The sequence below is a fragment of the Xenopus laevis genome, chromosome 1L (assembly GCF_017654675.1).
Source record: "Xenopus laevis strain J_2021 chromosome 1L, Xenopus_laevis_v10.1, whole genome shotgun sequence".
NCBI lineage: Eukaryota > Metazoa > Chordata > Amphibia > Anura > Pipidae > Xenopus > Xenopus laevis.
The window spans coordinates 151,654,518-151,681,890 of NC_054371.1; the positions used below are offsets into that span (position 1 = coordinate 151,654,518).

General features: G+C 38.7%; 1 protein-coding gene across 2 annotated transcripts; it reads left to right on the plus strand.

The window, feature by feature from the left end:
* The first annotated feature begins 3,659 nt into the window (after positions 1-3,659).
* On the plus strand, positions 3,660-25,647 carry slc7a7.L (solute carrier family 7 (amino acid transporter light chain, y+L system), member 7 L homeolog). 2 transcript variants are annotated; one of them, NM_001091766.1, is given in 10 exon segments: positions 3,660-3,679; positions 9,530-10,070; positions 13,679-13,804; positions 14,735-14,879; positions 15,367-15,490; positions 15,958-16,061; positions 21,035-21,131; positions 21,288-21,437; positions 23,764-23,947; positions 24,252-25,159. In NM_001091766.1, coding segments are annotated over 9 exon segments (1,521 nt in total). In that variant the 5' UTR covers positions 3,660-3,679; positions 9,530-9,565; the 3' UTR covers positions 24,338-25,159.
* Positions 25,648-27,373: the final 1,726 nt, after the last annotated feature.

Below are 27,373 nucleotides of genomic sequence, written 5' to 3' on the forward strand. Positions count from 1 at the left end.
CTAATTTCTGTTGTTTTTGGAATGTTTATTGACTAGTCTTTATGTGCACCCATACATGTGGGCATTTGTTATTTAGGAAAAGTTGGTATTTATATTTTAGGGGGAAAAACCTATGAATCAATACAAATACATATCAAACTAGTAAAAATACTAGTTTAAGGGGATATTTTACATAGTAAACAAGAAGAAAACAAAAATAAATGACTTTATTATGCATGTACCCAGTATGGGCAGAGAAGGAGATTCCTGGGAAAATGAATTAAATCCTTTGAATTTATTACAGAATTGAACTGCTGGTCTCGGGTGGAAATTTACCTAACCGTTTGTCACTTCTCCAGTGTATTTGAATTTATTTGTCCTTTAATCACATAGTATATGGTATAGTGCTGTAGGCTTTATGACCTATGTCAGGCTTATTATAATAATATTAATTATATAATAATTATAATAGTATAAAAATCTATTGAGCAGTGCTTACTTATTGTATTGGTCATATTCAGTGTAACTTATTTATTGTAAAGTCATGTGAAATATGTCAGTGTTTTATAAATATGTGTTTCTAAATATGTAGAGCTTTTCATCGTTATGTGAATGTATGTGCATAACTAGTGCGGAGGGATTTTGTATTAAAAACAATTATTTCCACCAAACGGAATGTGGGTTCTATTGTGTGGGGTAAAATGTGGAGTGACAGGTGCCCTTTAATGGAGAGTACCTGCTCGCCAGACCATTAAAGCAAGTATTCCAAATATGAACAAACTGATGGTTGCCAAGATCTGAGTCACCACTTCAAGAATGCTCCACAATACTCATGAAAAACAATATTTAAAGCAGACGTTATTATTTTATAAAATTCTACCCCCTGACAAAAGGGCTGATGTAAATGGCATTGCATACAATCACTTGCAAGTTATGTCCTATGGACTTGCCATGCATTCTTAAGAGAAATAAATAGTTATCATGCCATTCTAAGAGCATTCTAAGAGCAAGTGGAGGGGGTGCAGCAGAGTGTGTCAGGGTGGAGGTGGTGTGCAGGCCCAGCAGAGGCAGGGGCAGGCCCTGGCAATCCATAGATTTTGCTCAGATGGGTAGCTGTAAGTTTCCATTGACAGTGACAATTAATTGGACCTAGGTGGTGCTCTTTCGTGCACTATATTGAATCCCTGTCTGGACATGAACAAAGTGTCAGAATGTTATACAAGTAACATTATAGGCGAAATACACTTAAGCTCAAAACTGCAACCTAATGACTTTTTTAGCCCATTATATTTAGGACCATTATTAAAATCACCTTACAATGTTCCTTTTATGATACTTTATTTGTACAGATAATTCCATAGAACAAATATGGTTATTAAATTAAATAGATATATTAAAAGTGCTGAGTTTTCTGTTAAATATGATCAGGGATGTATTAGCAGCCGGGACTGCTGTAAGAATCGGTCAGCCACCAACCCCCTTTTCCCCCATTTGGTGCATGCTCAGTATAGGCTTTGGCCATGCTCCAAATAAAAGAGAGAGTTACCACCCTCAGTTTTAACCAGTGGATTTAGAGGTAAGTTACCAGTGGACACCCTGCTAAACTTGCCACCCTAAGCATGGGCTCTCAGGTGCCTATATGATAAGTATGGCCTTGAATGTGATTATGATTAATACATACTCTCCTTCCCTTTATTTTATATATTATTTCTAAGACCTTTTTGGGAGATATTTGGGAATCACAGGGCTGCTGGCAAATCCTGTGTAACTTAGATATTTTATTGGACAGTGTAAACATATTTCAGCCTTTAGAGAGAATACTGTCCTAATGCTGACTTTGAATTAATGCCATCCATGTAGGACAAACAACACATTACCCTGAGCGCTGCTATTTCCCTTTTATAATTGGCAGCAGAAATGTGTTTTCATATTCTATATATGTCTGGGTCAGCATCCTGAATCTTTTTTCCTGTAGCACTCTACTATTTTCACTAAGAACCCTCTTAGTCTCGGCAAATTTGATTCCTTGTTTAAAGTCTCTTTTTGTTCCTCTTCTTGTGCGGCTCTATTTACCACATCAAACTAGTGCATACTCAAGTGGTATTTGGTACTAACCAGCTAGCATTTGCCATTTATCTGTGCCCTGGTGAAGTTTTAGCAGACTCACCTCTGTTCACACTGTTCTATGTTCCAAAATATTTAGTGGTCAGTCACAGTGTTATGGCTAAGGGGTTTATTTTTCCATTCAGATATTGCATAATCAGACTGTACATGACCTCTGCTCATAGTGTGTTTTTGGGAATGGATGTAATGCAATGTATGGACGTGCTGTTGAATATCCATAGTGTAAACTTCCCTTTTGCAGACCAGTTTTAATACAATCACGGGCCCATACACAATAGAGGGTATCAGATAAATGAAGATATTGACATATCAGATACTCTTCTATATGTCCTAGCAGGCATGGACTGGCAATCTGTGAGCTCTGGTAAATCACAGAGGGGCTGCTATAAGGTGCCTTAGAAAGTCAATAATATTTAGTGGGGGCTGTTTGGGCCTCTGGAGTGGGCTAATTGGGTCTCTGTGTACCTGAAATGCCAGGGCCTATTTTGACTCTCAGTCCAGACCTGGTTCCTAGCAATAATAAATGACCAGCAAATGTCCCCTTAACCAGGCGTGTTATAAGAAATATCCATGCAAAATCTATGGATATGTAAGCATTATCTATTCAGATGACTTCCATGGTTCAGAAGCTTTATTGCCATGTTTGTAGGTTAATAGCCCAGAGCTGGGTGCTCCCTTATGTGCTGCAAGGGTTGCCACCTTTTATGGAAAAAAATTACCGGCCTTCCTACATATTTATCTTTTTTCCCTATTAATAACATTGGGATCAACCACCATTTTTACCAGGCCGGTAAAATACCGGGCAGGTGGCAACCCTACTGCTGCCACCACATACTTTGGGGCAGATGTTTTCTTGGTGCGACATTTAGTCAGGGACCCCGTTAACATTGTACATTAATGTTGTACAAGTAAGTTAGTTGGAGGAATATCTAGGGTCCCTAACACAACTGCCCCTCAGGCTAGGTTGCCATGGTGACTGCAAGAGGCCATTTGCATTGCTGCTTGTTTGTGCCCAGTAACAAACATTCCTTTGGTGCTTTGTAAGTAAGTAAAGTATTCTCTGCTAATAGAGGATTTGCCTGAGCTGAGGCGGGGATTTCAGCCGAATCCCTGACAACAGTCCGACACACACACACACACAACCAGCCTCTCGCCCTAATCCCAGCAATCCACATCCAGCCTCACAAAGCTTGCTGGGGGGTTATTAGACCGGTGCAAAGGACACAGAGCGTTAAAGCAACAAACATTGTCACACCAAATAGGAGAAGTAAAGGGGGGGATGGGAGAGAGTTCTTGTGCCCTTTCTCCGCCTCTCATCCACTGCGCGACCCTCACCTTTCCACTGTCTTCCTTTCTCCCCAGCCCTGTGTTCGTGTGTGGCGACCCTCCCCCCCCCGCTGATAAGAAATGCTTTCTCCACAACTCTGAGAATTCGCTGAGTGATCTTGCTTGCCTTTCGAAATCCTCATATTCCTGTACCTTGCACCCTCCCCTCCCCTGTCTCTTATATGCGCTGCTCTCCTTCTGCTCCGCTCTCTAGCTCCCCGGGATCAGTCGGACTCGGAAGCTGCACAAGGTATTAACCTGGGAACGAGGGGTGCTACTAACTGAGTTTGTGAGACCTTTCTCTTCTAACAAATATACGTCGCATTCTCCCATTCATACTGACGCTCTTTCGTCCACCCAAAGCGCACTGATTCGTCAAAGTCGCATCTCATCTGCTGACTCGCCGTCATCCGCGCTGACGCGCACTTATACTATAGCGGTCCTTAGGCGCGTATAAAGGGGGGTCTTGTGGTCTCACAGAATAATATTTCAGTGTAGAAACAGAAAATAGATTTATATGTTTAAAAAAAAGTCTGCTGCTGTGTACATATGTGTATAATAAGGCCAATGGGATAAGTGAGGCGCTCAATAAGAGCTAGAGAAATACAGAGTGGCTTATCAACGAATGGGTTCCTGCACAGTACTCCCCTATTCAGGATATGGTACATTCTACTAATCTTTGATATGGACGTACAGCATGTAGCTTTCCTATCTGTTTTTTTGTATTTATGTGCAAGGTTCTACTGCTTGCCTTTCATTACTCTGATACAGTTTTTTCATTACTCTGATACAGCTCTTAGGATGTATACATAAGCCTTATTTATACTGCTAAATATTGGTCTTCATATTATGTTCACTGTGTGGCTAGAGTATGCTTAATATTAGCAGCATCATTGTAATTGTGGTTGACTTTTAATTCATTTCTTATATATACATGTTATTATAGCCAATACCCAAAGGCAGCGCTCCCCAGCTCTTTCAATATTGAGGTGCTGATATATCAGGCCAAGACTGACCTATAACTATTTAAAATCACCGACCAGAGCTGGCTGACATAGTACGTGGTCATGGATTGTATTCGGTGTCATGAAAACAATATTGAACAGTCATTAAAGCGGTTGTTCAACTTTGAGTTACCTTTTAGTACGATGTTCTGAGACAATTTGCAATTGGTTTTCATTTTTTTATTATTTAAGGTTGTTAAGTTATTTTGCTTTGTATTCAGCTGCTCATTATAAACAATCTGGTAGCTAGGGTCCAAATTACCCTAGCAACCATGCATTTATTTGAATAAGAGACTGGAATATGACTAGGACAGGACCTTACTAGAAAGGCGAGCAGTAAAAAGTAGCAATTATAATAAGTGTGTAGCCTTTTTGCTTTTTTTAGATTTAAAAGCTAGAAAGAGTCAGAAGAAAAAGGCACATAATTATAAAACTATAAAAAATAAATAATGAAAACCATCGGAAAAGTTGGTTATAATTGGCCATTCTATACCATACTAAAAGTTTACTTAAAGGTGAACCATCCCTTTAATGGCATAGAAATACCCCACAGGCCTCCAGTTAGACAGCCCTACCTGTGCGTATTAGTTGTATATTATAACAGCAAAGCATCCTAGTGGATAAAGGTAGATTAAGCCCAGGAATATGTGCATAGCTAACAGGCCTGGACTGGGATTCAAAATAGAATTTCAAGTACACAGAGGTCCAAACAGTTCCCCGCCAGCCCACTAAATAGTGACTGTCTATGGCATCTTACAGCAGCCCCCCTGGCACTTGCCAGAATCCACAGTTTGCCAGTCCGGGCCTGATAGTGAATGTTTAGTAAAGTTCAAAAATCAATAAGTAGTGACCATTCATGGTAATGTATTATATTTCATGATAAAATAGGCCAACAAATGAAGTGTCATCAATACATGACACAACAGAATATAGTCTATCAAGAACCCCTTTGAGTTATGATTACAGAATGCTGTTCTTAAATTGAATTATTAAACTGAGTTTTATTGGGCTTTTGAAAGGGTTCTATTGATCTTGTGAATAATATATGTGCTTGGATGAGAAAGTATTTGCATATGGTGTAGCACAGTGCTTTGTACTATAGGACTGATAATAGGTAAATAAAAAAGACACTGTTTGGGTTCAGGCCCATGTCTCTTTTTCAGCAATTGGTCAGACTTACCCTGATGTTTAACCAGAAATATATCTGGATGTTAGCGTAGGAGACTTCTTGTTTTCTTCTTTTTTTTCCACAGACATATCAACTCTCCCTTATTTTTTGGGAACACCCTGATTTTCCCAACTCTTACCCAGTCACTTACAATGACAATGTATGTGGGTGGAACAGGGTGTGGCTAAGATGCACCTGGGTTATGTAACCAGGTTGGTGTCTCTGTATACTAGGATTCGTTATTCAACCACTACCTGGTTGCTAAGGGGATCTCTAACCACCAGGAACTTGTTGTTAGGGTTCATTTTATTGTACTGAATAAAAAGTAATTTGTAGCAAAGTACTGCGTTGGCTTGTGCTCTTTACATTTTATAATGATACTACAGATGTGTGTTCTTAGTGGTGGGACATAGTCAAACTTCTGGAGCAGCATGGTGAGATAATTCTGTGTTTTGGGGAAATTGTGTGTGTCTGTGCTTCTAGTGAGTGCTATGGCAGTCTAAGCAATCGAATAATGAGAGAACCCTGCTAGCTCATGTGCGTACATGTGTGATTTTATTACGTGTATGTGTCTGACCAAACATGGCCATCGGCATACCACTCACTAGGAGCATTTTCTGGCCCAAATAGTATTGTTGTCCCCAGCAGAAGAGTGGGCTTTATAAGCCTGCACCTCTGGTGGGAGAAACAATTTTAATTTGATAAGTGCCCTTTAAGGGAATTGAGGATATTGGCCTTAGGTTGGCCAAGCTTTGGTTAATTTACAGAGGTGAACAAGGATTTAACTTTACAGTTATCAGTGTAGTTATGAAATTCCTTTATTGCAGAGTCTGCACTGTCAGTAATCTTGTTAGAAGGTTGGGTATTTTATTTTAAATATATGTTCTGGTATTAATGTGTAAAGTGGATTACTGCTACAAGAAGCAATCCTGTGACTATTTTAGTGTTGTAATAATTGTTACCCTTTTGTTGCAAACTGGTCCAGTTATAATCTAAAGAGATACAGTTTTAGCAAAGGGTCAATCTTTAGGGTGTTAATATATACTACATTCATTTGTGTTCACAGCTTGACAGGTGAGACTTGGCTGAACAGGATGCTGCATGCACAAAGCAAATTTAAAATGCAAAAAAATGTGAGGTGGTGCCATAAGTGACTAGTGCAGGATATTATGCCATTTCACCTAAGTGTTATACATTGCAAGATTTAAAAGTTTGGTTGTATTACCCACACCTCATATCTAGGAGTGTCCAGTGATTATAAACGTGACTTTTAGACTGCTCGCAATATCAGGAAATACCCTAGGATTTACACTGTTTTTCAAGTTCATTCCAGAAAGACAAGAGAGCTAAAATTGCTGTTCAAACTCAGAAAACTCACAGATTGGTGCAAGAGGTGTAGGTAGAGGTTTATTGCTCTGTGACTTAAAGCAGTGATTAGTGCTTTTAATTAGTAATGCATTGGCCCATTAATTAGTAAAGTATTAGTTCATTAATTTGTCAAGAATGCATAACAGGTTGCAGATTGCAGTTGAAAGTCCTAGTCTGTTTTGATGCTGATCCTTTTTATTGCTCAAGAAATTCTTATCAGTACATTGCACCATGGCCCAGGCCCTCAGAATCCTACATTTTCAATCTGTCTGCTATTGGCATGCGTTACAGGTAGAACATAATACAGCCATTACAAAAAGTTGGGATATGTAATTTAACACAGTTTGATGGTTTGGAATCTGAAATACCAAACCAGATGTAGTGTTAAATTCAAGCAATACATGTGTTTTACTAAGCATTTATAGGAAACTAAAATAACTAGGAAATGTTGCCCTTTAAGGGCAAAAGTTTACTAATCCTAACCTAGGCCTGGGTTGGAAAACACTTGTCTTCGGGGATATAAGAATCCCATGATATTTTATACAAGAAAATACCAAAAATGTTGGTGTGTTGTCAAATTTGATTATTTCACACAAGGGAAAGTTGTGCTCACCACTATTTTTTAAAACCATTAGGCGGGGGTGCAATGAGGGTGTGACCACAAAATACATATAGTCAACTACAAGAGTTCCTCTACACTCAACCCATTATCAATATATTTAAGACAGAGACATTTTGTGCATACTGCTACTAAAAAATGCCTTACCCTTTAAACAACACAGGGATTGTTTGTCCATATATTGCAATATATTTAAGCTGGCCAACTACGTCAAAGTCATCCCATATCTGGCCAGTCCTAGTCTTGTAGTTGACTATATGTATTTTGTGGTCACAGCCTCATTGCACCCCCGCCTAATGGTTTTTAAAAAATAGTGGTGAGCACAACTTTCCCTTGTGTGTTATAGTTATACAGGAGCAGTGACCAGCTCCATGTTGTAGCTCCCACCCCTCCCAGCTATAGTCAGGTGATCCCACTGGTGTCTAATAAAAGGGCAGCCAAGTTTGGGAGTTTTACTTTGAAAGCAGCTAGTAAGTTGCAGGTAAAACTTAGTCCCTTTGTAAAATGTATAATTAAGCAATTGAATTCTTAATGAATCAGATGGAAATTAAGCGTAGGACTGGCCAGATATGGGATGACTTTGACGTAGTTGGCCAGCTTAAATATATTGCAATATATGGACAAACAATCCCTGTGTTGTTTAAAGGGTAAGGCATTTTTTAGTAGCAGTATGCACAAAATGTCTCTGTCTTAAATATATTGATAATGGGTTGAGTGCAGAGGACCTCTTGTAGTTGAAATTTGATTATTTGCCACAGAGCCAAAGAATTTGAGTGCATCTTATGACTGATGCAGAACTCCTGCCTTAGGCAGTACTGAGCTTCTCAAAACAGAGTAGAAAACCTTAAAGGGATCCTGTCATCGGAAAACATGTTTTTTTTCCAAAATGCATCAGTTAATAGTGCTGTTCCAGCAGAATTCTGCACTGAAATCCATTTCTCAAAGGAGCAAACAGATTTTTTTATATTCAATTTTGAAATCTGACATGGGATTAGACATTTTGTCAATTTCCCAGCTGCCCCCAGTCATGTGACTTGTGCCTGCACTTTAGGGGAGAAATGCTTTCTGGCAGGCTGCTGTTTCTCCTTCTCAATGTAACTGAATGTGTCTAAGCGGGACATGGGTTTTTACTATTGAGTGCTGTTCTTAGATCTACCAGGCAGCTGTTATCTTGTGTTAGGGAGCTGCTATCTGGTAACCTTCCCATTGTTCTATTGTTTGGCTGCTGGGGGGAAAAAGGGAGGGGGTGATATCACTCTAAGGCCACACTAGGCGATATCGCCGCGATTTGACTCGCGGCGACTTTTCGCCGCGACTTTTAAGCCGCAATCGCTGGGGAAACTTTTGCGCTGGCGTCTATGGGGAATCGCGACAAATCGCCAGCGTAAAAACACACGCGGCGATCTTTTTTCTATTGTCGCTCGAAATCGCCGAGGCGATTTCGAGCGACAATAGAAAAAAGATCGCCGCGTGTGTTTTTACGCTGGCGATTTGTCGCGATTCCCCATAGACGCCAGCGCAAAAGTTTCCCCAGCGATTGCGGCTTAAAAGTCGCGGCGAAAAGTCGCCGCGAGTCAAATCGCGGCGCTATCGCCTAGTGTGGCCTTAGCCTTACTTGCAGTATAGCAGTAAAGAGTGATTAAAGTTTATCAGAGCACAAGTCACATGACTTGGGGCAGCTGGGAAATTGACAATATGTCTAGCCCCATGTCAGATTTCAAAATTAAATATAAAAAAATCTGTTTGCTCTTTTGAGAAATGGATTTCAGTGCAGAATTCTGCTGGAGCAGCACTATTAACTGATTAATTTTGAATTTTTTTTCCACATGACAGTATCTCTTTAAATGAAGAGGATTTTAAGTCGGCAAAGATATGGCTTTACATTTTTATGTGCACGGTTGCTCATTGTAATCCTTTAATCCTCCTTCTCTCTCCTGCCAGGACATGATTCTTTGCTGCTGACCCTTATATTCCAACATGGGTACCTCTACTAAATACACACCAGCCTCCACGGAGGAGCCAGTCCCTAATGGGACAAAGGATTCCACGGCAGACTCTGGCTCGCAAGAGTCCATGAAACTGAAAAAAGAGATCTCTCTGTTGAATGGGGTATGCCTCATTGTGGGGAACATGATTGGTTCTGGAATCTTTGTGTCACCCAAAGGAGTCTTAATATACAGTGCTTCCTATGGCCTCTCACTGGTAATATGGGCAATCGGAGGTGTTTTTTCTATCTTTGGTGCTTTGTGTTATGCTGAGCTTGGGACCACAATCACCAAGTCTGGGGCCAGCTATGCCTATATTCTAGAGGCCTTCGGGGGGTTTGTGGCTTTTATCAGACTCTGGACATCTCTTCTCATCATTGAGCCCACAAGCCAAGCTGTCATTGCCATCACATTTTCCAACTATATGTTGCAGCCTATCTTCCCTTCATGTGGATCTCCTTATGCTGCTAACAGACTTATTGCAGCAGGCTGTATAGGTAAGATATTCTGTAATAAAATATAATGCTGTGCATGCTTTAGTTCATGGAAAGTTAATGGGACTCCTTCCGTGATTCTAGAGATTAAAGCATGCCTTAAGGTGGTTTAGACGGGCAGATTTAAAGGGGACCTGTCCCCCTAAGAAATATTTCCAAATTCTTTTTTATTGTGTTAGTTGAGCAAAATACACTTTACTTACACTATATAAATTAACATTTTGTTTCCTTCAGTCTAGGAATTCACAATCACAGCAAGCAGGCAGCCTCCATTTTGTGAATAATGTTAAGTAAAACTTTGCATCAAAACAAATTTTTGTTTGTGTGCCAGAATGTGGAACCTAGTACCCATGCCAGCAAATATAAGCAGTGAGGAGGAAAGGGGAATGTGAGAGGGCAGTAACATCTAAAAAGTGCAGGATGGAAAGTGAAAGTAATAGCTTGCCATGCTTCTATGCCTGAGGCATAGAGGCAGGTATATATGACAGCTGAGATTTTTAAATACCTTTATAACAGGTATGGATGCTTTCATAAAAAAAATAATTAGGGTTTTGTGTTTAATTTGAAGGATTTTTATTATACAGATTTTTTATGTCTGGGTGACAGGTCCCCTTTAAGCTGCCGATTTGAGACCTTTAAACCGAGTCTGCGGCTTATCTGCCTGTGTATGGGACACAAGTGATATCTGGCCAGAAATCTGCCAGATGTCGTTCGGGCAGGTTTGATTTTCATGTCCTATTAAAGATGACACGTGCTTGTGATGCTCCTAGATGTAATATATATATACCTATAATATTTCTGATACACAAGAGCCATGAATGTGCTGTAAACTATATCCTTATGAATGGTAATTAGTGATTTACAGCTGGGACCCTTTGAAAAGCCTCTCTTGTATAAAACTCTGCCTAGTGCAGTGCAGGGGCTCTGTCCTCTGAAATGGCGTGAAGAGGCCTGTGGGTAATGTGTAAACAGCAAAATGCAGTATGCAAAGTGCAAACAATCTGTTTTTTCTTTTGCACGTTGCATACTGCCTCCTGTTGTGTAAATGACCCTTTGTATTTCACATATGTTCACTATGAAGCTTTATACAGGTTGTGGTACTTGGAGATGACTTATTTAAAAAAAAAATAGGTACATAATCTTTTATAATAGATATGTTTCATTAAGTCTTTTCAAAGGCATATCACTGAGCAAGGGTTATATGGAATATACACTAGGCTCTTTGTGACTCTAGTTACTATATATTATATTCATTTCAGTAGATTTATTGATTACGAGAGTCTGCTTACATTTGTGTTGTTGATGGAAATCCATGAAACTGGCATTTTAGAGAGGAACTGTAACTTCCTGTATGAATCTCGTGCAGTCTCCAGTGTGTGTGCATCACATATGGAAGTGAAACACTAGGGGGGGTGTCACAGCTTTTATTTCTCTTCTGTATTAATTCTCTTATGATTAGGCTTTCTATTTATACTTCCTTCTCGCCCTTGTTTCTTTTTATTTTTTACCACTCTTCCTTACCTGGTCTTACTTCTGCCCAGTCTACCTTGTGTACTGCACCCTCATTTAATTTAACTGGTTTTGGTCCGAGTTATGCTGTGAGCTCAAGTGGATTTTCAGTCTGAATTAAAGGAAGTGGTGAGAGCCTTTGCTGACTCCAGCAGGTCAGTCGCATGATCCACGTGATGTTACCACATTTGCCAGCTGTCGTGTACAAAGAAATATTTCCAACAATGATGTATATTACATAGAAAGGGGAAGTCTGTAAAGACTGTACAAATTGAATATATTTATCAGCATAATAGAGCTTACTCGGTAGTATATTTTGAATGGAACTATCTGTCTTTTCCTATCTGCAAACATTATGGGGCAAATTCACTAAGCCGCGAAGCGCCGAACGCTAGCGTTAATTCGCTAGCGTTTGGCATTTTCGATACTGCGCAAATTCACTAACGAACGCTGGCGTAGTTTCACTAGTGTTACTTCGCAACCTTACGCCAGGCGAAGTTTCGCTAGCGACGAAACTACGCAAATTCACTAACTTGCGCAGTGTACTGAATGCTACCTTTTACGCTAGACTTCCTTCGCCACCTCAGACCTGGCGAAGCGCAATAGAGTAGATAGGGATAAGTCCCAAAAAAACGCTGGCGTGTTTTCTACATGATGGCTGATAGGCTGAAAAAGATCGAAAATTTTTTTGGGGCTCCCCTTCCTCCCCCCTACATTTCCTGACTCATGGCAACTTACCTAGACAGTGGGCACATGTGTAGGGCAAAATAAAATTTTTATTTGCTGATTTGAAGGTTTTCTAGGCATTTGTAGTGCATTTGTAGTCCATTGAAATTTGAATTTCGCGCCGTATGCAAATTAGCCTTCGCTAGCGTAACTTCGCTTTATATAGCGAATCAACGCTAGCGCAACTTCGCAACCTTACGCTACCCCTGTGCGCAACTTCGCATTTTAGTGAATTTGCGGAGCCCTGGCGAAACTACGCCTGCCGAAGTGCGGCGAAGTTGCGCCTGGCGCAACTTCGCATCATGGTGAATTTGCCCCCATGTGAGCAAGGGTAAGCAGAGATTGTGCTTGTTTTGTTGCACAACAAGCAGTAATGCTTTTATCACTAAAATAGGAAAGACATGGGCAAATAACCTCTTTCAGATTTTTATTTCCCATTATAACACAAAGGTTATCAGTGGTTGTAGTGGCTGAATGTATTCTGAACTGTTAATGCCTGCTTGCAGTGACAGAAAGAACTTAAATATGCAGGGACATAATATGTATTGCATCCGTTTTTAAACAATTCCGTATTCTTTTGAGCTGATGATTTTAGGAAGACATAGACTAACATGTTTTCATTTGACTATTCAGGAATATTCAGTATGGTCATGTAGGGTTCCTATTTCCAGGACAGCTTATAAAAGCTTTTAGCTTGTGAGATGTGCTTGTAAATTTGGTGAGGCCCAAATTGATTCTTTGCCTCCCATAAATGGCAACATTTATTGGTGTTTTTTTTATTAAATCTATTCAAATGCAATATGTGTAGTATTGTAATTGTAAATCTCAGAAGTCATTCCAAGGGATAAAGCATGGCTATAATAAATATGTGAGGCCTGGATGAAAACTGAACAGCTTTGAATTATAAGCAACCTGGAGCCATTATAATATTTTGTGTAGCACCAATATTGTTTTAAAGAGAATATTTAGTCTACCACATGCTTATCTGCCCCCGAGGAACTTACAATCTAAGCTCCCTTCCACAGCCATGCATTCACTGAGACCATATTTATAAGAATCAAATCAAACTGTATGTATGTCAGTGAAGTGTAGAAACTGTAGGAGAGAGGTGGAAATCTACACACACACACAAAATCAACATTCAGACACCACAAAGGTGCATTGGTAGGAAGTGAACTAAAGACTCCATCAAGGCAGTAAAGATACATGTAACTACAGTGTCCTTGTCCTCGTTGACACACAAACTTGGATGGGAGTAGACAGAGGAAAGGATAATCTTTATTACTCCCTTTTTTTACCACTCATTTCTTATTTCTTTTTGGCTTTTCTCCTCCGTACCCACTCTTTACAATGTATTTATACATTCTTTTTTCCAGCACTCCTTACCTTTGTGAATTGTGCCTATGTAAAATGGGGGACCCGGGTCCAGGATATCTTCACTTATGCCAAAGTGCTAGCTTTGATTGCTGTCATTATAGCTGGAATTGTAAAGATCTGTCAAGGTAAGTAGGCACTGACATGGTGTACATGCATGTAATGTGTTTCTGTACTGCTGAGAAGGTCCTGAAGCTGGTGCATTTTAGTCAGGATTCTAGCTTGAAGGATCTAATTTTTTTTCCTTTTGCTTATCCCCTAGCTTCTATGAAGGTAATGTTTAAGCCTTGCCACCGCAGCCGCTAACGCTCACACTCATCCCCATCAAATAAGTTATTCTATACTTCCAACACCAAATAAGTGTGCCGTGTGGCGCAAGCACTCTGGAAATGAATTGAATGTTTAAGTGGCTGCTGAAATTCAAGTTGCTCAATATAGATTGCTCTGCCCCCTTGGTATATTGGGTCTGCCAAATAGACAATGCTGCTTGCCTCCAGTCCAGCATTCTATGAGTCTCTTGGCTGGGCAAAGTCCTCACTACCTGGAGGGCAAATGTAAACAGTTCCTTAGCCTATGGGGGCTTTTCTTTGCCCCCCCCCAAACTTGATGTCACTCATATGGCCACATTACTTGAAGCTAAACAGGGTGAGTTCTTCTTCTTCTATGAAGAAGGCAGGGGAAGGCATAGGACGCCTGTGCAAGGAGTGGGCACTGATAAGAGTTATACAGCCATATTGGCACAGCCCTGTTAAAGCTTCTAAAGTATCCCTTTAACCTCCTGAACACCATGCTTATTTCATTCCTTCTAAATATGTTTTGACCTTTGCCCTTTTCAATTTTGTTATATGATTGACTATCTTTCCTTAATGACACACTTTATAACTTTGTCCTGTTTTTATCTTTTCCATACCAAAATTCCATAAGCAACTTTTTATCTTTTTGCTAACGAAAGAGATATAATGTAGGACATTATGCATGTCTTACTGTTTCATTCACATCACATATTTTTCTTTACTTCTGCTTCTTAAGCATATTATGCCTCTCTCACTTTCTCTCAGGTCAGTCGGAAAACTTTGAAAATTCCTTTGCTGGCTCCTCATATGATGTTGGTGACATTGCTCTTGCATTGTACTCTGCACTTTTCTCATACTCAGGATGGGACACACTTAACTTTGTCACAGAAGAAATAAAAAACCCAGAGAGGTAAAATGTTGGAGATGAAACACTTTTATAGACAAGTTTTAGATATGGGAAAAAGACTAGGTCCAGGGCCACATGCACAATAGAGTCAAAATTTAAACTTAGAAGTAGACAGCCTTTCACTCTACTGTGCATGCACACTTGGCCCCAGGCAAAAGAGAAGAACGAAGAAGCAAAAGAAGATTGCAATGTTGTGTTCCTACAGAAATTCCTCTGGGCAGTTTTTATGAAACAGGAGCACTATCCTGGGATATCAAGGAAGTATAACTAGCGAAGGGGGTGCCCAAGATTTGACCCTGTGCATGGGTGGCTAAATCATTCCTAGATCTGCAATCAATTATGGGACTGGGGAGAGCTGGGACAAGAAAACTGTATATCAGGGAATTTTCTGGTTAGCCCATGCCCTCATTGGCCTCAATGATGAACAAGAGGATATGTAATGAAAGCTAAGGCAGATCATCACAACTGTTTTTTTTTTGGTCAATTCCAGGAACCTGCCATTGGCCATTGGAATTTCTATGCCTATTGTGACAGTGATTTACATTCTTACCAATGTAGCCTATTACACCGTGCTGGATATCAATGAAATTCTTGCCAGTGATGCTGTTGCTGTGGTAACTATACATTAATACATACAGAGGGGTTGGGAGAGAAAAACTGGGAGTAATAGGGATGGAACAAAGCAACTATGAAAGGTATTAACATTTTTGAGAGTTAAGAGTTTAAGACAGTTATTAAGAAAATGCATGGAATGGAGTGTTGCACATAAGAATGAATATAAAGGAAATATAAAGAGTTAGCATGCCAAGGTTGTTGATTCTAGCTGTCAACTGTTACAAGGTATACTGGGATTGGTACCTCAGAATAGTTGAGTGCTGAGAGTTTATTTTGTCTGGAATGTAACCAGAGCATTAGTGTAAAAAACACAGTAGTAGTGGGGAAGTTATAATAGAAGATCAAGATTGGTGGAAAGAAATTGTGCTAGTAGAGCAAGGTCTGCAGATCAGTAAATGTAATTCCGTTTGTAGAAATATATTATGCAGCTCATCACCATCATACTACTCATCTCTGTTTCTTTCAGACCTTTGCTGATCAGATTTTTGGCATATTTAACTGGACTATACCACTGGCTGTTGCTTTGTCTTGCTTTGGTGGCCTCAATGCATCTATCCTTGCTGCATCCAGGTAACAAATCTTTAAAGAGGATAAACCGCTTTAGCCTTCAGCACTATAGATACTGCAGAATTACAAATGCCAATATTCGCCTGATAAATGCTGTTCCTTTTAGTTCTGCAACATGTGTAGTGCCAAACTTTGTCTATATTTTGGACAATTTGAGTGGTCATCAAGATCCTGGCAAAATTGGGATCTTTAGTGCAGAGTTAGAGCACTTTAAACAGGGGATTTTAACCTGCACGTTGCACCATTCCGTAAATTAGATGCACAGGCGGTAAGTACAGTCCACAATGTATTAATTACACCGTGGCCCTGTACTTACCTATTGTTAACAACCTGGAAGAGCCTTGTAATCAGAAAGCTTACCTCATTGTATTACATAACATAACGTATCAAATAACATGTTCTCTGGTCTGAGTTATATTTTGTTTCTCCTCTCCAAAGCAGTTTGGACCCTTGTTGGTTGCAAGTAATTGTGAAAGTATTTACAAACATTGTAATGTATCCGTTATGAGTAGTTCACATGTTGACTGTTACATCAGTGTGACATTGCAGAATAAATCAATGCTATGAACTGCGTCTGAATACTGGGAATACCCTGTACTCTCACCCAACTTGTCTTTCTTGTCATGAAGGGAGCTGCTATTTTGTTTCTGTGTAATAAATGACTTAGTTATGTTTCTCTACAGCTAAGACAGGGTTTGTTCATTATTCAGATTATCTGACACATTATCTAAACATAGCATGACACTGTAAATGACTTGGGTATTTCATGACCAGTTGTCTGTAGTATGAAACCAAGGTGATTTTTTTTTTTTTTGCTACATTGACAGTTTATGATGTGTGGAGTGCAAGATAGCAAGGACATGAAGGCTGCCATTCAGTGCAAGTGAAGCAGTATGTTGGTTAAAGCATAGAACACACCAGTATGGCATAGTAGTCAGACTCCTAATGGATGGAAGAGCCAGCATAACTTGCCAGACATTGCTATAGATCCATAGAGAATGCAGCAGTAATTGATTTCAATATATTTCACATTGGCCCATGCAGGGATAATGTAATCAAAGAAGTACTTTTTTTCAAAGTGTCATTTTACTTTGATTTGATGAATTCTAGTGATTACTGTTCAATTGTATATAATAGCTCTATCATTTCTTTGTTCATCAGACCAATTTAAATCTAAAATGATAATGGCAGTTCTCCCAGTGACAGACTGATGTCTTGTGGATGTTGCCATTTCATCACAATGGCAGGAACTAAATATATTACGCCTTATGCTGCTCTTTGGAGACATGGCAAATGTGTAGCCCCTCAACTTCTACTTTTTGATCCCCCAGAGAGCTAGTAAACACTAAGGCCACTGGCACAGATAACATTTCCTGTTTGTGGAAGAACCAGATACCTCCTGTCATTTAGATGTATGGGAAATGTCTGTTAGATTGTGTGACAAGTGGATTTGAGCCCAGAAATACATATTTGCATGTGTTGTCTGTTACTGACTGTGAAAAAAGGTTTCCACTAGTGAGGAGCGAATCTGTCCAGTTTCGCTTTGCCTAGAAATTCGTGAAACTGCTAAAAAATTTGCGAAACGACGAAAAATTAATGAACCGCATTGTAGTCAATGGACGTTTTTATGCACAACTTTTTTTTTTACGCGTGTGACAATTTTTCTTACCCAAAATGCATTAGTGTTTTTTCTTATGGCAACTTTTTTTGTCCTACTGCATTAAAGTCAATGGGCGATTTTTTCTTATAGAGACTTTTTTGTCCAAATGCATTAAAGTCAGTAGGTGTTTTTTCTTATGGATTTTGCCAAATTCGCACATTTCCCAATTTAGAATTTTGACGCAAATCCATGGCTGGCGAATAAATTCGCTCATCACCACGCATCAGAATGATAAGTGACACGAGCATAATAGAGAAAGTAGACATATTCTGTTGGCATACGATCACATTCAGTGAGTGCATACTAAGATTCAATATTATCAGAGGTATATGTTGACATCTGCTATAGGGTGTGGTGCTCAGTAGGACAATGGCTAAGTAATGCTAATCAGCTGTACAATGCCCCATCTGGAAAGTCTCCATTCAGAAACGTTCACAATGCACACAACCAGGAAGACTTTTATTGTCTGGGATGTCATTCATTATGGATCACTGTCCATATGTTCCCATACACACACACATGAAGACAATTTCAGGAAAGTATATATTGCATGAATTGTATGTGTCAAAGGAAGTGCATGTATTATTGAGGAACAGGCCAGTATGGGTATCCCAGCTGACTTTTGTGGCAGATATCTGTTGGATCTCTAAAATATATATGGCAGGACTGTCCAACTGGAAGTTGGTAGGCTGAGGTAGGATTTTTATTACCCCCAGTGTCAAGGGTTTCATAGCTTTCTATGTATGACATGATCATTTTAATATGATCCAGTCCTTGAGCAGGCAGCACTAATATGGGGCATTAGCATTTTTGTGAATAAACAATATAAGCAATGGTGGCAGTGGAAAATATGAGATACACTAGAAAAGATAGGACGTTTTGGGGCTAGATGCTGCCTGTATGTGTTTTTAGCTTATTACAGACATGATGGGGAACAGTCCCAGTGTTTCAGCCCCTGAATAACTTTTATAAGGGAAGGATGAAGCACTTTCTTTGTGCATATATCTGGGCTTATTTATTTGGAGATGTTTTACCTATTATTATTACTATTATTATTATTAATAATAATACCACTCTGCTTTAGTTGGGCTTCCTTTTATTGTAATTCTACTAAAATGCTGATACCTACTATTATGGGCAGATTTCTCAAAGGTCGAATTTCCAATGTATTTGAATTTTTTACTGTAATAAATTCTAATGTACTCACAATTGAATTGAAAGGTTATTTATGAAAAAATGTGATAGTCTGAAATTCGATTGAATGGGAACGACCCAAAAATTTGATTCGTATTCTATTAGATTACGAACGAAATTCGAATCAAATTTTTCCTCTGAAAAAAACTCGAATGTCAGTAAGCCTGTTTATACCTTCAAATGGATCTGCCATTGACTTGTTAATGATTAAGCAGGTTTTAGGTGGTGAATATTAGAATTAGAATCTATGGTCGAGGTGTGATAAATCTCACATTCCAATTAGGGGATTAAAATTTGAATGTGTGAATTTTGACATTAAAAAAAATCTGCCCCTTAATGTAGGGGTAGAACTTTCTATATTGCATTATCATTTTAATAGGTTTCAGCCACAAATATTTTGATATGAAAGATAATAAGGCACGCCCCAGGCATGGAAGGAGTTAGCAAAGAACTAGATAAAAAAAACAAGGCAACTTTTTTGAGAAGAATATCCTTCTCAGTCCTCTCCCTGTCACCACCAAAGTGATTGTTCAGCACTTGCCCTTTGCCTCATTACAATCTCATATGACAGGGATTCAAAACTGTTAGTAATTTCCCCTTTTGCTGATTCTATTTTTAAAGCTATAATGATCTTATGAGTGTTTTACTGACTTATTAGTATTGTTCATTAACTGTATTTTAAAATATAAAAATAAGTTGTTGGAAAAAATGGATGATTCATTCCTGTAACACAGCACAAGCTCAGCTCTCTCCACTGGTGGTGACGTCTTGCACTGAACATGTAGCTTCTCTGATACATACAGTTTGCACCTTGTGCTGGCAGTCTTACACTGTATAGCCAAATGTATAGGGGCAACTGCCTGTCCAACGTTTCATTATAAAACCTAAGGTATTATGACATTGGCCCTTCCCTTACTGCTAAAACAGCCTCTATGCTCAACTGCACTTCAGTGTACAAACTAAAGAGCAACCTGTGTAGCAAAATTGGCCTTTTTCTGGAACTAAAATCATCCTTGTTATTGGATCAGGATAAATGTAAAAATTTTGACATTAGCCTGTGATTATAAGGTAGAATAATGTGAAGCATAAGAAAGGTTAACTGAAAGAAACCCCTTTAGTATAAAATAAAAAAACAGCCTTTTAAAACTAATAATAAGTAATAAACTCATTACTTGTCTACTGTGTGGAGTCATTTGCATTAAATGACTTGCAGTCTTGTCTGTTGCAGGCATTGGAAAGCAACTTGCTGTCATCCCTTGCAATCTGATCAGCCATCAATGCTTTAATGTCACATAAAATAAAAATAGAAATAAAGGAGCTAAAAGTTTAGGCAAAAACCAGTAAGCAAAATCACAATACAGGGTAGTTATACATTGTGTCAGAGATAATATATTAATATTGAACCATGATATTGAGTTGTGTGGTGACAATAATAGGAGTGCCTTGGATTGCATGTTCTTTTATGGGTAATTTTCATTAATACTTGATAAGTTTATCTTATAAGAAATAAATGCCCAATTTAATCTCCTATTTGCCCTTTAAAACACCTGTTAAAGTGATATGAACATTAGTGGGAGAGGGAACTTAAAGGGGGTGTTCACCTTTAAATTATCTTTTAGTATGATGTATATTCCAAGAAAATTTGCAATTGGCTGTCATTTTTTATTATTTGTGTTTTTTGAGTTATTTAGCTTTTTATTAAGCAGCTCTCTAGTTTGCAATTTCAGCACTCTGGTTGCTAGGGTCCAAATTACCCTAGCAATCACACATTGATTTGAATTAGAGACTGGAATATAAATAGGAGAGGGCTTAAATAGAAATGTGAGTAAAAAAAAGCGGCAATAACAATAAACGTGTAGCCTTACAGAGCATTTGTTTTTTCGATGGGATCAGTGACCCTCATTTGAAAGCTGGAAAAAGTCAGAATAAGAAGGCTAACAATTAAAAAAACTATAAAAAAAGAAAAAAACGAAGACCAATCTGAAAGTTGCTTAGCATTAGCCATTCTATAACAAACTAAAAGTTAACTTAGAGAGAATCAATGCAAAGATTGCTGCTGTCTCTTTAATACCAGTGTCCTTTGATTACTGTCTCTGAAGTTCATTTGTGTGTTTGGTTGCAGGCTGTTCTTTGTGGGATCTCGGGAGGGCCACCTTCCTGATTCACTCAGTATGATCCACGTGCAAAGATTTACACCCATACCTGCCCTTCTCTTTAATGTAAGTGTGCAATATTAATCATTGGAACATCTATGTAGATTATGGAAGATATTGGTATATTTTCTGCAACACAAAGCAGCAGTTTGCTCTCTTTATTGCATTACTGGAATTCTAGAGATTAGTGTATCACAATTATAAGTGTTGTCCATCTCGCAGGGTGCAATGGCTCTGGTGTATCTCTGTGTTGAAGACATCTTCCAGCTCATTAATTACTATAGCTTCAGTTACTGGCTGTTTGTGGGACTTTCTATAGCTGGGCAGCTATATCTGCGTTGGAAAGAACCAGACCGACCTAGGCCACTTAAGGCAAGTACAGCTCTACCTTATATTTCTCATTATGCCTGTCTTTATAGTCTTATTTTCTCCACTTTTACTCACTTATTAATGTAATCTACCAAATCTTTATACTATTGCCTGGTCAATTCTGTCTTCTGTCCAGTGGGGGTTTCTTCTTGTTTCTGTCCCTTCAGCTACACTTGCACTTTGCAGTTTCTTGTCAAAACTAATGTGTCTAATTCCAGCCAGTCTTTACCCTGGAGTATTTTCTTATAAAACACAAGAGCCATGAATATCCTGTAAATTATATTCTTGTGTATTGTTATAAAAGAGGACCCCCTGTTGTAAAATATAAGGATATTAAAAGTCACCTAGGAGTTCCATAACTGTATAAAAACATGGTCAGGGAAATATGGTTGGTAACTTATAATATCCTTGTATTTTACAATAGGGGGTACTTTATTCACTATTTATTCATTAAAGGAGACCTGAAGCTTAACTAAAGAAGTAGGCTAGAAATGTTGTACATTATGTTTTGGACTTCTGTACCAGCCCAAGGAAACCACAGCCCTTTAGCAGTAGAGATGTGTCTCCAAAGATGCCCCAGTAGCTCCCCATCTTCTTTTCAGCTGATTCACTGCACATGCTCTGTGCTGCTGTCACTTACTGAGCTTAGGGACCCACTCACAATATACAGTACGCATAGAATATAAATGTCACAATATAAGGCTGATTAGTAATTAATACAGATAATTAGTACATGTCAGCACAGAAACCAGTACAACTAGCATCAGAATTTAACAATCAGCCCTGTAGCATCAGCTTATATTACAGGCCAACCTCATTTTCTGCTTGATAATTTGTGACAACCCCTAAGCTTAACTTCTCAACAGCTGCTCAGATCCCACGGAGCATGAGTGTTGCAGACACTTTCCAAGAGGTGACCCCCTGTGATAAGTTTGAAGTCCTGGATCATTGCTACTAATGACAAGCTGAAACTTTAGGCTGGTACAATAAGTTCAGTATTTAAAATATGACACTTTAGCCACATCCATTTTTAGGGTTTAGTTCTCCTTTAAACAGTAGTTATAGTTGCAAGCAGTATTTACCATACTAAAGGGAAGTTTTATTAAGGGCCGAATTTTCTGGGTTTTTTTTTTTAACGTCAAAACTCTCAAATTGTAATTGTGAATTATCCAGACTTGATTCTAGTTTTTATTCGAATTTCAAAATTTATCATACTCTCTCCAGGGACCAATTTGAACATCTTAGTAGCCTTTCTGACATTCGAGAAAAAACTTAAATCGAGTTTAGTCTAATTCGACCTTTAATCAATGTGCCTCCCTATGTCCTGGCTTTTATGAAATTTTAAGCTTGTGCACTGACTTCTAGTGCCCATAATGCACATTGCAGCCCATGACCAAATTTAAGCAAATCGGTATATGGTAAGAAAAGAGAGGCTTATTCATTAGAAATGTTGTAGAAACTGCCCTCTTTTCATAGTTAGTCTGAACTTACAATGTAATACATAACAGGACACACAAGATGTAAATAATGTGTGCTCTGGTGTATGATGTAGTTTGGATACATGTTGTGCTTATTACACCCAGACCAAATAGCACTAAGAGGTTTGTCTGATATAGTAAATGCATGCTACAAAGAGTGTCAAGCATAGTTAGCCTGCAGCCATTAGTCTCTTCGCTGGTTAGTGCTGCAAGGAGCTATTTGTGGAAACTCTGTTGCTTAGCTACTGTGATAGCCTTGCCAATGAGCAGATTGACTTATGCAAATATGGGGGGCACTTAGATACAACAGCGACCATTGTTGTGACGTCAAAAATTAATGTTGCTCCCATCCGGAGTCCTCCATGCCCACCATTAGCTGCCCAACATTTCTTTTACTCTATAAAATGATAAAAACTATAACATTTGGACGGCTTTTGTTGTTGATCTTAGAGTAAGCCTGAATATTGATCTGACTGCAGTCTTGGGCTGTGTATTGTTTTGCATCTGTCCTCCTTTGGCTCATAAATTTGGCTCATAAATTATATTGAGCAGGGTGCCCATCCCTGGTCTTAGCACAATGGACATCAGAGAGGACTGAGCTGTCCTTGTGGCCCTGTCCTTATAGAAATAAAAGAAAGAAATAAAAGAAAAAAAAGCTTTTTGTTTAAGCTACCAATATTCCATCTCAATATTTGAATTGTCTACTGATCTCTTAGGCGCTTGTATGCCATTTCTATCCTCATACTGTTATGAGATATTTTAAAAATGCTTCTTCTATGCACTCTTTGTTCCTCTGCAACCTTCTGATACCTTATCCCAGTGTTCTGAATTGTTTTTTTTTTCACCTGCAGCTCAGTCTAGTGTTCCCGATCATATTCTGTCTTTGTACCGTGTTCCTGGTGGCTGTGCCCCTGTATAGTGACCTAATAAATTCTCTGATTGGAGTGGGTATTGCATTGTCAGGAGTTCCAGTCTATTTCTTTTTTGTTCGAGTCCCTGAGAAACGGAAGCCACAATGTCTTCAGCGTGCTGCAGGTATGATTTCTGATGGGTGCCATACATGTTAGGTACTGTATGAATTGGATGGAAGACAAAAAGCCCAAGACAAAATAATGTGCAATATAAACAATACACATAAAAGGATAGTCATTTGTCTAACCTGACCTATGGTTGATAAGAGGAGGGTGATTGATGTGGCTCTGAAAAAATTCCCTGTGCATCTTTAATTAATTTTGGGCTACCCTCTCTGGGGAGTGCATGACTAATGACTTATATCCCCTTTAATTGCAAATTGTCTCTGTACTGGTGGTGAAGCTCAATTATCATACTTTTCTTCCAGCTGCTCTGACCCGATACACCCAGATTCTGTGCTACTCAGTACTAACTGAAATGGACCCAGAAGAGGAACAAGAAAAAAGTGATTGATAGACCTCCCCATCATTCCATGACTGACTCAAAGAAACTTGAAGCCTTACTAATTTATTTCATGAACTGTGCCTTTTTTTTTTAAATTAACCTTTTTATTGCACGGTGGCTGCAGAGCAGTTCTCTGGATGGACATGGGCCAACCATTTCTCTCTGGGAGGGAATAGTTGAATAGCTTAAACGTTAAACCTTTTATTATTTCCAAGACAAGGTATGGTTTATAGTTTGAGGGCCAGCCTTGTGCCATAGAGCAATATGCCCCTGGCTGATCCAGTATGAAGTTGAAGCCATTTACACTACCAGTGTTCTTATTTGCCTCCCAATCACATTCATTTATTGTGGAATTTGGCTACAGGCAAGAATGAGCAAATTTCACAGATCTAATCAAGACACTTTTAGATATTCTTGTGTTTCTGGATGACACAGTCAACATGTTTATATAAAAAAACAGTGCTTTTGAGAACATGTAAGCTAGTCAAACAATGGAAAATAGAATTATCTGATACAAAACAAATTAGGAATTCAAGATGTATTAAAAAAAAAATGGTAGCCCAGACCATCATCTATACCTTTTGCTTCCAGAGTTAAAGTGGATGGATTCTCAGGCCTGAAAACAAAAGCTGTTTTAAAGACGTTTTCACCAAACAATGCTGGACAAGATGGAGGGGTTTACAAATGTACTGTGCTGCTAAATCATCACATATCTGACATATGGGTATTTATGGCACTAGATTAAATCTGATATCATACGTGAGATAGCAGACAAATGTTACCTTTCCTTGACACTCCATGTAAGCTAGGTATAGTATTTATACCAAGCTTAAAAAAAAAAAGTTAGCAAATGGATATGTGTGGTTTACTATATGACTGGAAGGTGGCTAATGGACTCTTGGCTGTGACCAATTAAAAATGATAGTCTAGCCATCCCAAAAACAAAGCAGTAACATAGGGTAAAAGCACAAAATATTTTGATTGACCTGATCCTTTTAGGGAGATCTTCAGCAACTAAATGCTAAAACCACTGGCATTGTACATGATCTTTCTCTTGCACTGTTGTGCTTTTTTCACCAGCTGTTTTAAGGTTTAAGATCAAAATTGAGTTTGTGAAAAAAATCATGATGTGAAGTCCACATTTCTGTTCACTCATATAGGATCTTCAGAGTTCTGTTCACCAGAGGAAAACATACCCTGAAGTGCACCGCAGGGAGAAGTTCATATAAAATACGCTGAAAGAAGAAAGATCTTGTATCTCATGATAGGTGCCAAATTGTCATTGCTGGAAAAAATGCAATAAACGTTGAGTCTGAAAACCGGGTTGTTTTAAAGCATCATGTGACAAATATAGGTCTTTCTGCCATATATTTGGAAGGAGTACTTTAATAGAATTGTATAAAACCCAAGGAGGACTGAACTGTGTACCATTTAGTGGTGACCAAGTACCATTGGATTTAATTAGTGCACATTTTTAGCATTCTGGTATTATTTTTAGCAGTTTAGCTGGTTACAGGTTAGTGTCCAGAAACTTTGTGTACATGCCTATGTTTTGAGTGTGATTTTTGCTGCTCCTTTGCTTTACAATACTGCCACACAGGGCATTTTCTCAGCTTGTGTATATGTGGAGGCCTAGAATCCTCCACTTCACTTAATGGTATGTCTGAGACATTGCTTTGCCTTGGTGCAGACACAGGGAGCAGAATTCATTGCAGAAATGCATACTTGCACATTTCAGCACAGAGATGTGCTATGTGTGTCTGCTCCAAGGCCAAAGATCATGGGCTAAACAAGTCAAACTGCAGAACAGTGTAGAAATCTAGCAGGTTACTGATAAGCAGAGGTCCTAGAACAAATGGTTTATAGGCTACAGATAAGTAAATCAAACACCAGGAAATATGAAAGCCTGCTCAACCATAATAAAAAAAAAAACTTGCAGCTAGATTACAGACAAAGTAAAAAAATGCACAGAACCCAGGGAGACAGGAGATTGTACAGCCAACAGAAAAGCAGGTTGATAAGATAAGATAAAATTTAAGGGAACTTCCATTAAAAAAATGGAAATTAGGGCCGGGAGGGAAATACAAAAAACAAAAAAGTAAAAAATGTTTTCCCCTTCCCACCCCTAATTTTCAATTGCCAATTCAGTTCTCGGCCGAATCTTTTGCAACGGATTCAGGGGTTCGGCCGAATCCAAAATAGTTTAAAACATAAAATTACTGAAAAGGTTTTACTAATATATAATGGAAATTTTTTTAGAATTACCTTTTGATTCCTTGTGCAAAATGTTTTGGGTTGGAGATCCCCTGAAAGGCACTGGGGACATAAGCACTCACCCAAAGTTCTAAAAGGAAACCTGTTTTAATTAGACCTATAACTTCTTAGCTTTTAATGTCAGAATTACTGATTATTTCCTAGTTGCAAAAAAGGAGGGGCTGTGGGAGCACTCCTTCGTAAAATATATAAATACAATAAATATATAAACGAAAACAAGAGAGAGGGGATTGATTAATGCACATTCCCTGGTTGCATTTCACAAATGATTTAGGATATATGCAAGTGCATTTATTTTCAAAAACAGGGTTTTTTTTTAGTTACAAAGTTATGATCATAAAATTGGTAAGCCACCATACAATGTCAAGGTAAACCCCAGATGGTGGGACTAAGCCCTCTGATTGAAACCAATGCCCAAGTCAGGAGACACTTATCCCAAGAAATGCTACCATGCAGGGAAGTGGTAACCTTTGGAAAACATGACTAGGTCTGAATATCAGGTTCCATACCTATTAATTATATACATTACTCATTGGTTTTAGCTACATCCAGGGATCCATTCCTTTGAAATTTTGGCTTACGCCATAGCAACCAATGAGCATGTAGCTGCTGAATGAAAACACTCATGTGATTGACTGCTATTTTTTTTTTGATTATTTCTTAAAAGTCAAATTTCTCTTACGGCCTTAGGGGACACAGGAACCACGGGGTTAAGCTGGAGGCAGGACACATACTAAAAAAAAAATTGCTGGACTCCTCCCTCTCCATCTA